The sequence below is a fragment of the Embiotoca jacksoni genome, unplaced genomic scaffold (assembly GCF_022577435.1).
Source record: "Embiotoca jacksoni isolate LCO1_2020_lvr unplaced genomic scaffold, fEmbJac1.0.p SCAF_13, whole genome shotgun sequence".
Classification (NCBI taxonomy): Eukaryota; Metazoa; Chordata; class Actinopteri; family Embiotocidae; genus Embiotoca; species Embiotoca jacksoni.
This window is the reverse complement of record NW_027185263.1, coordinates 2,634,557-2,650,814: the sequence shown is the minus strand read 5'-3', so window position 1 is coordinate 2,650,814 and position 16,258 is coordinate 2,634,557. Positions and strand designations below refer to the sequence as shown.

The 16,258-nt window shown below is 42.3% G+C and overlaps 1 protein-coding gene across 2 annotated transcripts; it reads left to right on the top strand.

Annotated features, from left to right (window-relative positions):
• Positions 1-29: 29 nt before the first annotated feature.
• On the top strand, positions 30-13,403 carry tmem248 (transmembrane protein 248). 2 transcript variants are annotated; one of them, XM_069145919.1, is made up of 7 exons: positions 30-343; positions 2,440-2,598; positions 3,108-3,396; positions 6,153-6,303; positions 7,584-7,767; positions 8,981-9,124; positions 10,289-13,403. In XM_069145919.1, exons 1-7 carry the CDS (start codon positions 341-343, stop codon positions 10,307-10,309), a joined length of 951 nt encoding a protein of 316 aa, XP_069002020.1. In that variant the 5' UTR covers positions 30-340; the 3' UTR covers positions 10,310-13,403. The 2 variants fall into 2 exon arrangements, with proteins under 2 accessions (XP_069002020.1, XP_069002019.1); XM_069145918.1 differs by having other exon boundaries at positions 8,981-9,162.
• The last annotated feature ends 2,855 nt before the right edge of the window (positions 13,404-16,258 follow it).

Here is a 16,258-nt window from a genome sequence, read left to right as displayed (position 1 = left end):
TGCGACGCTCCTCTGCTGCGCAGTGCGGGTGCGCGCGGGAAGGTAGCTCGGTCGGCAGGGAGGACCCAGAAAAAAACATTATTGACGTTTTATTTCCAGGCGGGTTAAAATGCACGTTTCCCCACCGGAGCAGCAGGGAAAAGTTACCTAGCGGAAGATATGGGAAGGAGGACCCGCGGTGTTTCGTACGCTGAACGCCGACTTTTGCTCTTCAGGAGGGACTGAAGCTCCGCGGAGACCGGAGGAGAGAAGAGGCTAACTTGTTAGCTTCCCCTTTTTTATTATTGTGGCCCGCAACGAACCTCCCAGCTAGCAGCCGTCGCATGAACAGAAAGGAAAAATGGTGAGAGCTGCTTAATTCTGTCGTTTCAGCTATTTTAATTCACATTTATCACTTTAAAACTACACATATGTATGTATATATTATTTTTTTTAGAAAGCTAGGTAGCTTTAGCATGTCGTAGCTACGAGGTTGTGACATCTGCACACTGTCGGTGGTGGAAGAAGAAGTATTAATACTAATAAATAATACTAAATAATACTGTGAAACAAGTAAATACTCCAGCAGAAGTCCCGCTTTTAAATCCCCAAGTAAAAGTCTGTATCAGCAAAATAAAGTGTCATGAGTAAAAGTACAAACTGCAGAACATCATTTTACTATTTTATATTTTGTTTTTAGGTTACATTAATGTGTATTTAAGTTTTTACATATTATATAGTTATTACATATATTTAAGGTTATGTTGGTTAGTTTCATCCACAGTAAAGCCTCATTCTTTAAGATCATCACACACATATAAATATGTTTATATATCTTTAATAAAAAAGTAAACAAGCTCAGAAAAACAGACTTGTTTTCCAGCTGGTTTTTAAATAGTTCATTTAAATGAAGGAGGGTGAATTTTCTGGACTTATAAGTGAACATTCAATCCGTCACGTACTCAGAAAAATTTGGAATTTAAGATTTGGAGATATGTTTTCTTTACTGGACTGGAAGAGGATTAAAACAACAACAAAAAGATTCTCAGGACAAACTGTACGGTACATGTCCCTCTTGAGATGTAGTGGGAGCGTAAGTTCATTTGTACTTGGTTACTTTCCACCGCCGAGCATCATTTACAACATCGTTTTCATCCGACCTTTTGAAATCCCATCGAAAGCAGCAGCTCGTCTCTCGTGCAAGAGGAAGATCAAATCCCACGGCTCCGTTGTGCAGCTCTTCGTTCCTTTCATACGGTGCGTTGAACTGTAGAAATGTTGGTTAAAGGGCACGCAGGAGCAGGTTCGCTGCGGTTATATCCCCCCCCGAAGAAAGACGAAGGAGGTGCACAGACGAGATTCAGGATTAATGTGCATTTACCCGCTTCCATTTTACACCCCAGTGCACAGAGAGACTTTTAAGGGATTTCCAATCTCATTTTCCGTCTTCACACGACTCACAAACGGCCCTCTGAGTGTCTCCGCATTCAGTCAGTGGTGTTTTCTGTTGTTTAATCTCGCACTGAATTAGCATTTCATCACATATTATATTTGACCTTAACTTTTAAAAGTTTCCAGCCAGAGACGGTTGTTTCATCATCGGATTGTCTTTAATACAGATCCTTAATATAAACCACCCATTTCAACATCAATGCTGTTTCTGAGGCCTTTTGAAGGTTGTGTTCAATTCACTTTTTCTTTTTTTTTTAAACGGCCCTGTGCTGGAAAAAAATATCCTGTTGAAACATCATGCAACTGCTGAAGCATGTTGTTAAACCAGTCGCTGCTCAGTATCGTAATCAGAGGATGTAAGTAGTTCCTCTATACATCTGTAAGGACCTTAAAAACTGCACCAAAGATACTGGTAGATTCTCTTCTTGCAGGATTTAGCTGCCTGGAAATGAGTTCTGTTGGAGTTATACAGTTAAATCATTTTGTCTTCAGGTGCACCGTTGGCGCTGTTTTAAATTTGGACAGTTTGTGAAAATGGATTAAGAAGGATGTTTGTTACTTTATCAGATCTGTCCAGTTTAACTTGTCAACATGACCGGCACTAAAGATGGCAATAACATTGTTGAGATTAGGTTGAATTCTTCCTCAGTTGGAGAATATGCAGCCGTAATCAGGAAGAGTGCATAATAATAATAATACTTTTAATGTGAAAGACAAGATCAAATTCCTGCTGGCGTGTTTTCAGCAACCATCTGATACAGGAAAACTCATTTATTTGTTTAATTCGTGCACAATCTTAATCCTGAGTCTAAAACAAAGCCGCAATTTAATTGCAATCCTGCAGGAGTGACGTGATGACGGGGAACGGAGGGACTGTTGCATTTCAAAGCTACAGATTCCCCCAATGCATCGCTTTATAAACGGTTTAATTGGACCAAAAGCAGCTGTTATTTGTACCCTTGTGACTTTTATAAACGAGCACGTTGTTGTCTGCTTGTCTGCGTGCAGGTGTACCTGTTAAATCCTATAGAGAACCTGAGGAGCTACATCAACAACCGTCCACCGCTGGTCATCTTTATGATCAGCGTCAGCGCGGTGGCCATCGCCTTCCTGACCATCGGCTACTTCTTTAAGATCAAAGAGATCAAGTCTCCGGAGTTGACAGAGGTGAGGCGCTCAGTTCTCCACAAGAGGTTCAACAATGTGGTCCGTATCTCGCGTTCGCCCGCAAAATTTGAAACCGTGCTCCACTGACGCTGCGATCTACTCGGCATTTCTTTTAGCTTCACCCACTTCGGTCTGTAAAGGCTAAAAGCAGCTCGTCCTAGTAGAACAGATGGAGAATCCAGGTTCGCTCGATAAACTCCGCGAGCTAAATACAACATCCGACCCCTTTTCTACCCGCCGCTGATGTAAACCTGAGAGCAAAGGTTGCAACCGCACAGCATAAAACATCGAAAGTGCCGATAGAGAGCGCTTTGGGGAGGAAGGTCCCTTCATGGAAATATTTCTTTGCATGTAAACGCGATCTTGAAGCAAATGTAAATCAAATCGTCTGTCGGCGATGCCGTATATGGACGGCTAGACGGCACATACCTGAAATATCACAGCGCAAGTTCTGTGCTTCGGGGAAGTTAAATATGACGACACCGAGGTAATGAATGTCTCCCTCTCAGGACTGGAACACCTTCCTGCTGCGCTTCAACGAGCTCGACTTTTGCGTGTCGGAGAACGAAACGATAAAGCACGGCCTGAACGAGTCGACCACGCCGGAGAGCATGGTGGTGACCAGCGGGCAGGCTCGCTCCAGCACCCAGGCCCCGCTGCTGCTGGAGGACTCGGGTCCCATCAACATCTCGGTGCCCATCACCCTCACGCTGGACCCCCAGCGCCCGTTCGGCGGGTACTCTCGCAACATCACCCACCTGTACGCCACCGTGCTCGGGCAGCAGGTCGGCCTGTCCGGTGGGTTTCTCCTTTCTTTTCATCTGCCCGTGTGCGTGTGCGTTCTACATACATGTTTGCGTTCAGGTTGAAGTCGCGAACGCTTAATGGAAAATAGGTCCACGTGAAAGGAAACGTCACGCCGCCATCATCGCTGCAAGCGTGTGTAAAACACACCTTTAAACAGACTCCTGCATTACAGAGCTGATGAAAAGAAATCACACCTTTGCTGCCACGTGTGGCTTTACTATAATCATATTTTTATGGCAGATAGTGCATTTATAGTTAACCAAGTATTGACATGATAATAGTCCAAAAATTGCATTAAAATACACCTCCAGTCTGCAGGTTTTTAAACTCAGCGGGAGAGTCTGGTCTTCGAGACTCGAGAGATTCGACTCGTTAATGTCGCTGGAAGTGAAATAAAAGCGCAACAGACGACGGCCAAAATTGTATTTATTTAACGGTCAAACCCTAAACGGAGCCGTCTCTGAAGTTACTGTTGTCGTTTTCAGACAAAAAGATCTGAACCGAGAGCTAATTTGTTGTTTAGTTGTTGTGAATATTTGAAGGGAAATATCGTGGTATTATTTTAGAGCCGTGCCACAACATGCTAGAACCCCGACGGAGATGAAGTGCAGTAAAAAAAAAAAAAAAAAAAAGGTAAAGAAAGGACACGGTATTGTTTTGACTCTCTACATCAGATAATAATCGGTTCTTATAGCGTCTGCTTGATGATCTGTGATCAGTGTTTCTGTGTGGCGGTGGGACTTCCTCCCTTTGATGGGTTTCAACTTGCCTCCCCGTGCGGTGACTTTTCCCTTCGCACACGGTCAAACAAACAGTGGCGGCGTTGTGTAACGTTAAGCCGCTCCGTCCCGCTGCCGGTCCCCCCCCCTCCCTTCCCCCCATCATCCCCCACCTTATAGGTTTCACAAGGGGCCGAGCGAACGGGGGGAGGAGGGGGGGGGACTCCAAAAGTGCCTCTGAACGCAGCGTCCGCATGCTTTATTTATGTTTGTGAACTTTCGCTTCAGTCTCGAGGGACGACGACGCACGCTCCACGAGCTCGTGTGTTTTTGCTGCTCCGGCTGTTGTTCTCCGAGCTGGCGATGCACAAAACAAAAACAACAAAAAAACAACGTAGAACGACGGAGGACGTTTCTGTAAAAGTAGTGCAAAGTTCTGCGAGATACGGTTTCATACTTTTTAATGCTACTTTTGAAGGAAAAACATTCAAAACCAGACAGAACTGGACTTTGGTGTATTTTTTGAGAGCTTTTCAACCACAAAAGATTATTATTTGAAATAAAACGGTTGCATTTGATATCTCCATCGGGAGTGGATAACGCTCTCTGATATTAATCCCGCTCATATTGCCTCTATCTGTGGCTGAAGCCCTGAATACCTGCTGTTTTTGTTTCACCACCTCTGACAGATGGTAAAATTTGATATGTATAAATGACTGTGCAATAACATAAAGACCGTCGGTTCCTGTCTTTGTGCCCTAGTTTGTCTTTTCTGCCTCTTCTGGATTTCTAAAAGCGCCACAACGAGCAAAGTCAACAAGGAGATATGCAAATATTTTATCACGCTGAGCAAATAGCGTCAACGGGGCTCGACGTGTACGAGAGGGGAGTGGAGGGTTCCTCGGGAAGGGTCAGCTTGGAGATCGTGAAATCAAATATAAACTGTTTAAAAGACATTTAAACACATTAATGATTGTGTTGACAGCGTTTTCTGTATAAATGCTGTGTTTGACAATCGGTGACCGATTGTCCATTGTTGTCCGGTGATTTGGTTTGGTGATGACATCAGACGTGATGTGTTGGATGCTTTACAGTTTGCATTGTTCAATAACTAAAAAGAAGTTGTTGTTTTTTTCAGGGTGATTGTGGGATATGTAGTTCAGAGGAATCTGCTACTCTCTTCGTATGACTTGCTGAATTTTTTTCTTTCAAATAAGCAGTCAGATTTATTTAAACAGGCCTGAATGATTCTCTCTCTGAAAACAACCATTGGAAGCGGCATCAAGGCCCGTCACAGTTATTACATAATCACCGGGTCGCTGTTGTTTTGAATCGACCGCAGTCACTTTGCATACGAAAGAATCGTTCTCATTTATCTGAATAAAATTAACTGGATGAAACTGACACAAATGTCATTTTATTTTATTTTTTGACTTTTTTTTTTTTCTGCCGCTCTTTTAATAATGTCATCTTTTTGGGCTCCTTTCTTCTTCTGCTGCAGTTAAATGTCTTTGACATTTTTTCTTTTCAGCCAAATGGAAAAGGAGCTCAACAACGTGTGTGTGTGTGTGTGTGTGTGTGTGTGTGTGTGTGTGTGTGTGTGTGTGTGTGTGTGTGTGTGTGTGTGTGTGTGTTTTTGTTGGATTTGCAGCAAAAAGGCGCGACAATTAAATCGTTAATCGCAATTATTTGTATGGAAATTAATAGTCCATTAAAATGTCATGATTGTGACAGACCTCAGAGGAACTTTGCTATTGTTTCAGACATTTAAAAAAACAAAAAAACAATAAAACTGCACCCTGCAGACGTATTGTTGCGCGCTCTTTGCGCCCCCTCGACGGCACGTCGAGCATGTAGGCATTTTTTAAAGTGTCATTTTATCGAGCTTTCATATCAGTAGAAGTGTTTTTTTAGTTTTCTGTTTAAGAAAAAATAAATAAATCTCACCGCAAATTTTGAAGCTTCCATCTAATCTCATAACGATCTCTTGCTCTCTCTTTTGTATTTCCCCCACGTTTCCGTGCGTAGGCCGGGAAGCCCACGAAGAAATAAACATCACTTTCACGCTGCCCGTCTCCTGGAACTCGGACGAGTGCGTGCTGCACGGCCACTGCGAGCAGGTGGTGTTCAGCACTTGCATGACCATCACGGCGGCCAGCAATATCTTCCCGGTCACAGTGTGAGTTGGACCGCCTCCCCGACTCGTGGGAACGCGCTCGCATATCTGCCCGGATCTGACTCCATACGGACAACATGACACGCAGTTTTTTTAATCTGGGTTTTTATATCTTCGTCTCAGTTACTGCAGCGCTCACAAATCCTCCACGTGTGGCCAAAAATCTGTTTAAAAACAGCGAAATACGACATGGAAGTGAAACATTGACCCGAGCTGAAAGCGGACTAACAGTTTGCTCGGAAGAGATTTGGTCCCGAATGATTTCGATCCTTTTGAAGAGATTTACTACTTGTTGAAATGTCCTTCACATGATGAAGTGCTGTGTAGTTTCTCCTTAACAACAGAAAGCAGCTCAACATTCAGGCCTCTTTTATAAAACTTGTAACCGTCAACTCGAATGTTGGCAGCAGATTTGACTAGTTTCATGAAGGGTGGTGTTACAAAATGAAGCTTGGCTATGGAACAAAATATATCTCTGTTATCGGCGAGTCGGTTACACCCTCTTAAGATCCCAAGCGGGGCGAATTTTTCCTCCCTTAAGCTTTCACCTTAATAGCTCTGAATCTTTAGTTCTTTGAAAGAGCTGCATGCGGTTGACAGCGTTGGGTTTCACAGATGATTGACGCTCCCGCACGCTGTTTGTTTTGATTAGTGAAATCTGTCAAAAAGAGCAGGAGGAAAAAAATCGCATCGCATCATCGCTTGTTGTGAATGTGGCGAAAGGCGCCTCGAGGAGCCTTCAGAGATGAGCAGCAGCTCCTTTCTGAAACTATAAATAGTTAAAGCCGCCGCTGCAGCCGAGACGGAGAGATCTAAACTCCGTCGGACTCATTCAGCTTCATCCGATGTTAGAGGGGAATTCTTTGTGATATTAGACGATATTTGTCAATACTTGAAGACAATGTCACTTAAATTAGAAGATTGATGATCTTCGATCCTACTTTGGAGCCCCCTGGTGGCCTGAAGTTAATCTGGACGATATAAACCCTGTTATATTAATAATAATGCTGAATGTTCACTTCGTGTATTGATTGTTTTCGTTGTAAAATATTCAGCCCTAGCTTTGGGAAATTTGCTTTCCAGCTTCATCCCGTCTCCGCTGATCTATTATTCAAAATGTCCAATAATTCATAATTGGCATTATGAAACGAAAAGCAAACGAATGCAGTGCCAGTGAACCAATTAACTCCTCAACAACTTCTTGATATTTTCTGCCTCAACCAACAATCTGTGAACGATTCCACGACGCCGGTCAACAGAAAAGCGTTTGTTTTGTTGTGCAGGCAGCCGCCGCACTGCGTGCCGGAGACGTACACCAACGCCACCTCCTGGTACAAAGTGTTCACCACGGTCCGCGACTCGGACGCCAAGTACAGCCAGGACTACAACCCCTTCTGGTGTTACAAAGGAGCCATCGGCAAGGTGTACCACGCACTCAACCCAAAGCTGACCGTCATCGTTCCAGATGTGAGTCAAAAGCGCTGCTCGGGAGTTCCTGCTCGGGTTATCTGGTGTTCCAGAAGCAGCTGAGTCACGAGATCGTACTGTAAATATCTCTGCAGTGCTTCTGTTCAAAGCGTTTTAAGCCTTTCTGCGTCATCCGCCGGTCTGGCAACAACACCGAGGCTCAGAAACAAAAGTCTTGGCAGATAAAACAACAGCCGGTAAACTTCGGTGAACGACGGAGACGCGCTGATTTAAAAAACAACAAAAAACCGTTGCGGGCAAAAAGATGCACCTCCTTTTGCCTCTTCATTTCAACTTTTGACCTCCATTTCACCAAAAAAAACCAGAATCCAGACTTTGGTTTGTCCTACAAAAGTTTTTAAAATAAATAATGCACATAATAGTTAAGCAGCACGAGAAGGTGTCGGAGAACACGTGGCTTTAAGGTGAACATCAAAGGACCACAGCGTCATATATTAGATGATAACTAGTTTAGTACCTCATTTAAATCTCATTCTATTTGAGTTTTAATGGTGCGATCACAAAGTTCTGAGACTGAGCCTCTAAATACAAAAAAATAAAAAAAGAGTAAAGGTTTAAATTCAGCTGTCGTCCCTTTCAAAGTCGTCAGCGTTTCCAGCGCTCCCCGCTACGCCTGAACGCTCCCCGCTGGTCCCGTTCTGTCGGCGCATCGCGCACCATCGCATGTTCAGACGCTGGATCTCACCTCACCGTGTCAAAACTCGGGACTCTTCAGCTGGAACTTCATCTTGGGGAACAGGAAGTAGTCGCAGGGAGCCAGATACGAGCAGCAGGGGTGGTGGGGAACTATTGTCGTGTCGGGGAAACCAAATTGCCGTCGCGCCACGGGTCTTGTGACGTTCGTGGCCCTTCTCGAAACACCTCTGGAGGTCCACTGCTTCCTCACCGGAGGCTTTTCTGGATTATTTCAGGGGTTTCAAATTTGCTACTTTCTTAAGTTTGACCCGATATTTGAATCTCGTAACCGTTTGATCGCACGTCATGATTTACTTCACATTGTAAAACTGCACCGGTAGCAGCTGGCTGCGATTAATAAAGTCACACTTGCAGTATATTCTTGACAGTTTGTGTATCGAGTCAGTAAAAATCTAGCACGTATGTCCTTTTTGTTTGTAATAAGACCTGCAGCTTCTCTGTCATATGAAACTCTTGTGCTGTTTTGTTTTTGTTTTGTTTTTTTTCCTCTCACCAGGACGACCGTTCCCTCATCAACCTTCACCTGATGCACACTAGCTACTTCCTGTTTGTCATGGTCATCACTATGTTCTGCTACGCAGTCATAAAGGGGCGACCGGGCAAAGTACGACAAACCAACCCCGACTTCTGCCCCGAGAAGGTACAACAGACACCAGCAGTGCTTTATGACCTCAACAGGTAGCTGCAGTGACGCGCCGGTCGGACCAGTGATCGGTCAAAGACACAATCCAATCACACTGCTGCTTCTTCTGCCAACTGTCCACCACACTTCACATCCAAACACAATGATCGGATCAAATTAACTCCTTCATGTAAAAAACAAAACAAAAACAAAACCAACTAAAAACCAGAAGCCATATTAATACTCCTCCGTGGCAGTCGAACCGCTGTCAGCACGATGTGACTCATCGCCACCGCAGTCGGGCCAAAATGGATGGTTAGGAGCGCTCTGCGCTGGAGCTGCAGGGGAAATTATACCGGGGTTTTTTTAGTTTTTTTTTTTTAGTGAAGGTGGAGATTTCTTCATCTGAGAGCTCAGCTCACCTCAGCTCCCCTTTTTTTCAATTCCTCCCTGCTGGATTTAAAACTCCTCGTTTTTGTTGCAATGATTACTCCAGCTGCTGCTTCACAAGAAAAGCCCATGTTGGTTGAAAGATTACATTATACAGGACCTGTCAATCAAACAGACACGCCCCCCCCCCCCCCCCCCCCCCAAAAAAAAAGAACTTTTTGAGGCTTATTTTCTAATAAATGAAGAAATTATTTTCCAACCGCCAGAAAACTAATAAGAAGGAGAGGCTTTAGCTAAAAAACACCAGAATAACTCGTGGAAAAAATGTATTGACTTTGTATTTGATGAGAGAAGTTGAATGGGAGTCTATGGAGCCAGAGGCTTTTTGGAACCGACCTCTAGTGGCCGTCAGTAGTATTGCAGCTTAAGGTGCTTCTGCATCGACCTCATTTTTCCGACCTGGAAGCTACAAACACTTTTATATACAAATCCATGGTTTCGGCACACAACATAGACGATATGGTGGTCAATCCTGATTGGTTAAAGGCTGCTCCAATACATTCAAAGTTGCTTAGAAGTCGGCACCCTCTAGTGATCGAATCAAGAATGACACTTTGGCAGACATTAACAATTTCTTTAAAAAAAAAAAAATCTGATCAAACTTCTTTTTTTTGTCATCTTTAATTTGTATGATTTCACTGCTTCTGGCTCTATCATAAATTTTTCTGGTGTTATGATTCAAAGATTTTAAGATTTTCAGCTGCACTAAATTTGCATTTCCTGTGTTTGCAGGTGGCGTTGTCAGAGGGTTAAAAAGACATCGGAGAGCTATGCCAGAACGTACCTGTAACACGGACAAACTCAAAGAAGCAGAAGAAATTTAAAATAAATAAATAAATAAATAAACATACCAGTTGCCTAGTGACCCCTGGAAAAACAATAAGGGACACAAAAGCTCTGTGAATGCATTACTCTTGCAATGTTGGGTTTCTCCAACCAAAGATATACAAGTGCCTGTATCTGTGGTGTAAATATTTGTAGGAACTCTGATATTCTGTGCAAAAACCTTCTTCCCGTTTTTTTTTTTTTTTTTATTTGTTTTATTTTCTGAATTATCCTTTTTGCCTGAAGTCCCCTTTGTGCCATGTCCGAAACATGCAGTACGCAAAACCATGCAGAAGGCCACGTCCCAGAAACTACGCAGACATTTTTTTTTTTTTTTTACTAAGCAGCCATGTCATGTCGCATTAAGAAAAGATGAAGTCACTTTAGGGCGTTTCATTTCTGTAAATGTTTAGATATATCAACTCCAGCTGTAAAAACAAGGTGTTTTTAGTTTGTTTTTTTCCTTCCTCTCCCACGATGACAAAGCATGACGTTCAGGCACTTGAAATACGTTCAGGTGGACTGAAATATACGTAAAATAGTTTTTAGATGCTTGTGGTCACATTATATGATTAAATCCTCCGTATGCACTCGTTCTTTGCAGCTTAAACAGGAAAGAAACCAAGTAGAACTTTTTTTTCTTTTTTTTTTTCTTCCGCACCAAAACTCAGATCAGAATTTGGACGTTTTAGAGTCTTTCAATCGAGTATTTAGCAGATTGCACTGCACACATTTATCACGCGAGCTGCCGTAAACTTAAGGAGTCGCTGCGTTTTGACGGCAGTTAAATAAGTTACAGAATGAACTTCCTGCGTTTTATTTTTTTTCACCTCGAGAACGTCGTCTTTCTGCTCTTTGTTTTGTTTTCCTTCACCGTTCACCTGCCTCTCGTCTTTTATTCGCTTTTTTGTTGTTGTTTTCTTTGCACCTGGATGAAACAGAACATTATCTTGCCTTACCTTCACGGTGGACTTGCTTGCTTTTTTTTGGGGGGGGGGGGGGTCCTTTTTTTGTTTTCCCTCTCGTTCCCACATTAACCCGCCGCTCACCTTCTTCCGCAGCCGAACGTCTTCGTCTCTTCCGGTGTGACGAGCCCGTGGTTGGAAATCTTAACTTTTGCTCTTTAAAAAAAATAAATAATAATAATAAGTTCTTATATTTTAGGAGGCTTTTGAGTTACTTCAGCTTTTACTTTTGAAGCAAACTGACATCAGATGCACGTGTTCAAGTGTTTGCATAGTTAGTGCACCTTCAGATTTCTTGCACATTTTGCTCCTGCGAAGATATTCCTTTTTCTTTTTTTTGGTCCAAGATCACGTAAACTGTCCGATGTTTAAACCAACTAGTCGGCCTCCATGTAAGAATAAATATAATTATACACTAGCATATGATTATATTTATGTAATTATTATATTTATAATTAAAAACTACAATTGTTTTGGTTATTTTGTAGGACAAGAAAATGTATAAAAAAAACTCACTTTGTGTGTGAATGCGCATGAGAGAGTTTTGGGGGGGAAATGTTCAGATGAAGAAAAGCGGCTGCAGACTGATGCTCTCAACTCTTGATTTTTAAAATATAAAAAAAAGTTTAATTCCACCTGAAAAGATTCTCTGACTTTGACAATCATTCATTCTAAATGTACAGCACAGCATATTAAATTCCCAATCAAATTAAATTGCATTGCTGTAATTCGATTGGATGATCAGTTGTCTAAAAGCCCCAAAAACAAAAACTACAGAATAAAAAAAAACAGTCTGCGTCCGCTTTTATTGTTAATGTACGATATCTATTTTTTTCTTTTAAATAGCAATTACTGATATATTTTACTGACCTCTGCTATATTTTTTGTTCCATAATTGATGTACCTGTTGAATGTACTTTTTTATAAGCAGCATAATCTAAATCTGAGATGCAAGAATTCCAAGTGATTTTAAAACCAAGATGTAGGTCTTTATTTTTTTTTTCTGTTTGAAAAGCTTTACTTGAATTGTGTTTTCGTTTCGAGTGGTATTCATTCATACATTACAAGGTTTTTATCTCTTTTTTTTTGTGACAAAAATGAATCTCTTGTCATCGTTATTGTATCGAACACCACGTTATTATCGTTTGACTTTTTGTACGTGTATGTTGAGTGGAAGGTGATGGGTTTCGGTCCTCGTGGTTGTAATACCTTGTTTATTTGTTGTTTTGTTTATTTTTTTTCCCACACTGAACGATGCTGGTACAAGTCTTCCTAATTGTGATGTGTATCATATTTGTGCATAGATCTCTTGCTTTTACTCTCATCATCATCTCCCACTATCAAGATATTTTCTTTGGAAGATCTGGCAGCTGTTGTCGGTGTGAATGAAGCGCGCCATGTCGTTGCCAAACTCTCCTTACTGTCATCATTAACCCGCGTTTACCTGCTTCTCATCCCCTCGTTGTGTGTGGGGGGGGGGGGGGGGGGGGGGATTCATCTTTTGCATCTCTTTAATTGCAAAATGCCTTAACGTTGTCCAGTTTCAGCGATCGTTACGTCACATATCACGTATTGTAAAACACGCCGGTCTAAAGTAACGTCGATTATTCGTCGGCGAGACGCTCCGACCGCTCGTTCAGTGTACATCTAGAGGACTGGGTTTAAAAAAAAAATCAAAATAAAAAGGAGCGAGACGCTTGCTGTTGTAGTTTTACTCCGCTATATCATAAAAGATGAGTTAAAAAAAAAAGAAGAAAAACCCCGAGTGGAGGCGAGTTCTCCTCCGTTGCGCCGCGCCACAACGCTCCCGTCATACTTTCCGTCGTGTCAGCAGCGCTTACAGGCGAGTATTAAGCCAACTCTGTGCCTTCTGCACTGTCGAGCTGCATCCTCCTCCCTGTACATACAGTAGATAGGACCGTAGGTTTTAATGTGGTTATAGGACGTCATTCAGAAACCCCCCACCACCACCACCACCCTATGTTTTTTAGTTTTTCCCCTCTCCAGTGGAACTGCTGTAAATTAATTCAAGTTTCAATAAACTGTCTAAAGTTCAACGCCTCTTTGTTCACCCCTACTTTAGATTTGTTTTATTTTTTTTACATCGTTAACAAATTGTACGAGAAGACTAAAACCAAACCAAGTGTTGGTCTGTAGGTCTCAGCCCATTTAAAACAAAAATATGGAGGTTCGTTTTAGAAAAAAGTGCTGAGCAAACATTCCTCGTCGTTTATTTTTAAGCTGGATATTAACAGTCTGTGGCTCGACTCAAAATATATCTAATTAAAACGGTGTGCTTGATTAATCCGTTCCAAGTTTAATTGCGACTAAACCGAAGGCGAGACGCTTTAAATCCATACCATCAGTTTGCCGTGAGCCTTCCTCACACACTCTTCCTCGGTGAGGCTCAAAGGGCAGACGGCAGCGGTGCAGCATTACCAAGCAGGTCTGACCTCCGGTGACCTTTATGATCAAAAGGTCAAAGAAGCCCTCAAGACTCAAACCACCGAGATGAAGTGTAATTTCAGAGTAAGCAACACGACTACCAATAAAAAAAAAAATTAAAAAAAACACTTAAAAGCTCCCAGAATGCAATCTGTTGGCGCTTTTCGGTGTGGAGTGGGAGGAGGTGGAGAGGAACCAGATGATGTCAATACCCGTCATCTGCTGACTTCTAATATTGGACTGAGACCGGTTGGTGAAACCAACTGGTTGCCATTAATCCCTTTAATGTTGTTTTTAAAAAAGAATGTGGCTTTAAAATCACGTTCCCGGCTGAGATTTCAATAATTCCCACAAAGATAAGAGGAAAAGCCGGAGACTTGTCCGGCAGCCAAATACGTGATTACTGTTGCTGCACTTTCTATGAACCTCTGGCGGTGGGTTGTTAAAGATAACTCAAAATGTCCGGAAATACAAGCTCAACCTGAATCACCTCTGAAATGGATGCAGTTTTTTAACGAGCATTAGAGGGGAAAAAAAAAACCAACCTAAAAAGAGCTCTGAAACACTGCCGGGCATCGAGCCACGAGACCTACAGCTCTCAGCCGTGACGCCAAAACCTTCCCACACCGCTCTCGTTTTACCGGCACTGCAATGAACCAAATTTAGACGCCTTGAAGTAAATGTGAATCGGCGTCTATTGGATTTTATTTACAGAAGGCAAGTTCACAAACTTCTGCCTCAAACACGACCAGGATGTATCTGAGGCAGCTGTTCGCTCACCAAGTCAGCAAAAACCTTAAAACATCATCGAGCGTTAGCTGGAAGGAAAAACTCCCTTTTAACGGGAAGAAAACGGGACGCAGAGGTGGGAGGTCATCGGCAGGGAGATTAAATTCACATTTAAATACGTGACTGCTCAGCTGCATCAGTTCATATGAAAGCCGCTCTTCTCGAAACTGTAACATCTCGTGTAATCGTGGTTTTACCAGAATTACATTGAGCTTGATGTCACAGGATAAACATTTAAAGTTGTGTAGAGAATACTAAAAAAAAAAAAAAAAAAAAAAAAATACTAGAAACTTTCCGTTGTCACCACCAGGGGGCAGCGTTAGTGGACATATAGTAGAGAGACCTCGTGAAGAGTTTGGCTTCTAATAAAAATTAACTTTTTTTTTTTTTTTTTTTTTGCAAGAAAGAGACACAATTCTAGCAAATTTGCCTGGAAATATCGACTTCAATAAGAAACATGATGTAGAAACTGCTGACTTGTCAGTCTGACACGTTCAGTACAAACACGGTCGTCTCTGTCCTTGAAAACCTTTTATAATTAAACAAAGGACACCGAGCGACTGTTTCTTCACCTATCAGACGCTGGCCTTCGACGCCTCACATCACGTTGATCTGGTTTATTCTGTGTTGGGAGAGGGGGGGGGGGAGAAAGGGGGGGGATGTTGAAGGATAAAGCAATCAGACCTGAACTCCTTTTTTCCAGCTCACGTTAGGAGATATTAAAAAAAAAAAAAGGAAAAAGCTGCAGTTTTGAAGGCGTTGATTGAATTTAAAGAACCGCTCCTTCTCCATCTCGGCTGTTTCTACAACCACTAAACTCCCCGTGTGACGTCGGTCCCGTGAAAATTGCCTCGACTTGTTTTCTTCTTAATTATGAGATCAATTTTTAAGCACAGCCTACTTGTTTTTGATTTTAATGGCACGAGTGGCGTTCCCGTCTCGAGAGCAGCCAAAATTAAGGGCTGACTTTTTAGGCGTCAGCGTGAGCCATTATGAGCAGGAATATTGGAAAAGGTCACTCTTCCCCTTGAATCCCTCATTTACGCTGAAATCCTGGATGGCTGGAGTGGCCGAGAGAACCGTTAATCAGATTTCTCCAGACACGGCGTGCCATTTAGCCGTGATTGTTTTGTCCTTTTACGTTATTTGCCCTCCTGGTCCGAACAACGGCGGAGTAAACAAAGAGCACTTTAAGGATTGGGTCGTGGACAAAAGGTGCTTGTTGGCATCCGGTAGAAAGCGAACCGTTACTCACTGTTACTAAAGCGGTCCGACACACATTTACTTCTCTCCCCAGATATTTAATGACCAAGATAGAAAAAAAAGAAAAAGCAGCTCATTGGCCAACAGACTGTCAGAGACAGCTGGATGAAATATGGACTGAGTATTATATTAAAAAATGAAACTCGCAATGAAAATGAATGGGCTTGTAGAGCCAAGAGCACGGCGGGAAATCAGTCACTTCATTTGAGCAAAATCATTCCAAGGAAAAACTTTTACAGCACATTTTGTTCTTGTTATTGTCCTACTTCCTGTCACAATAAGCGAGATGGACAAAGATCAGACCCAAACTAATGGGTCGTAAAAAGGTGACAAAAACGAGATTAAAAAAAAAAGTCAATATATATATATATCACCAAAAATCCAAAACTTAGCGTCCCTCAACGATACCGGGTGA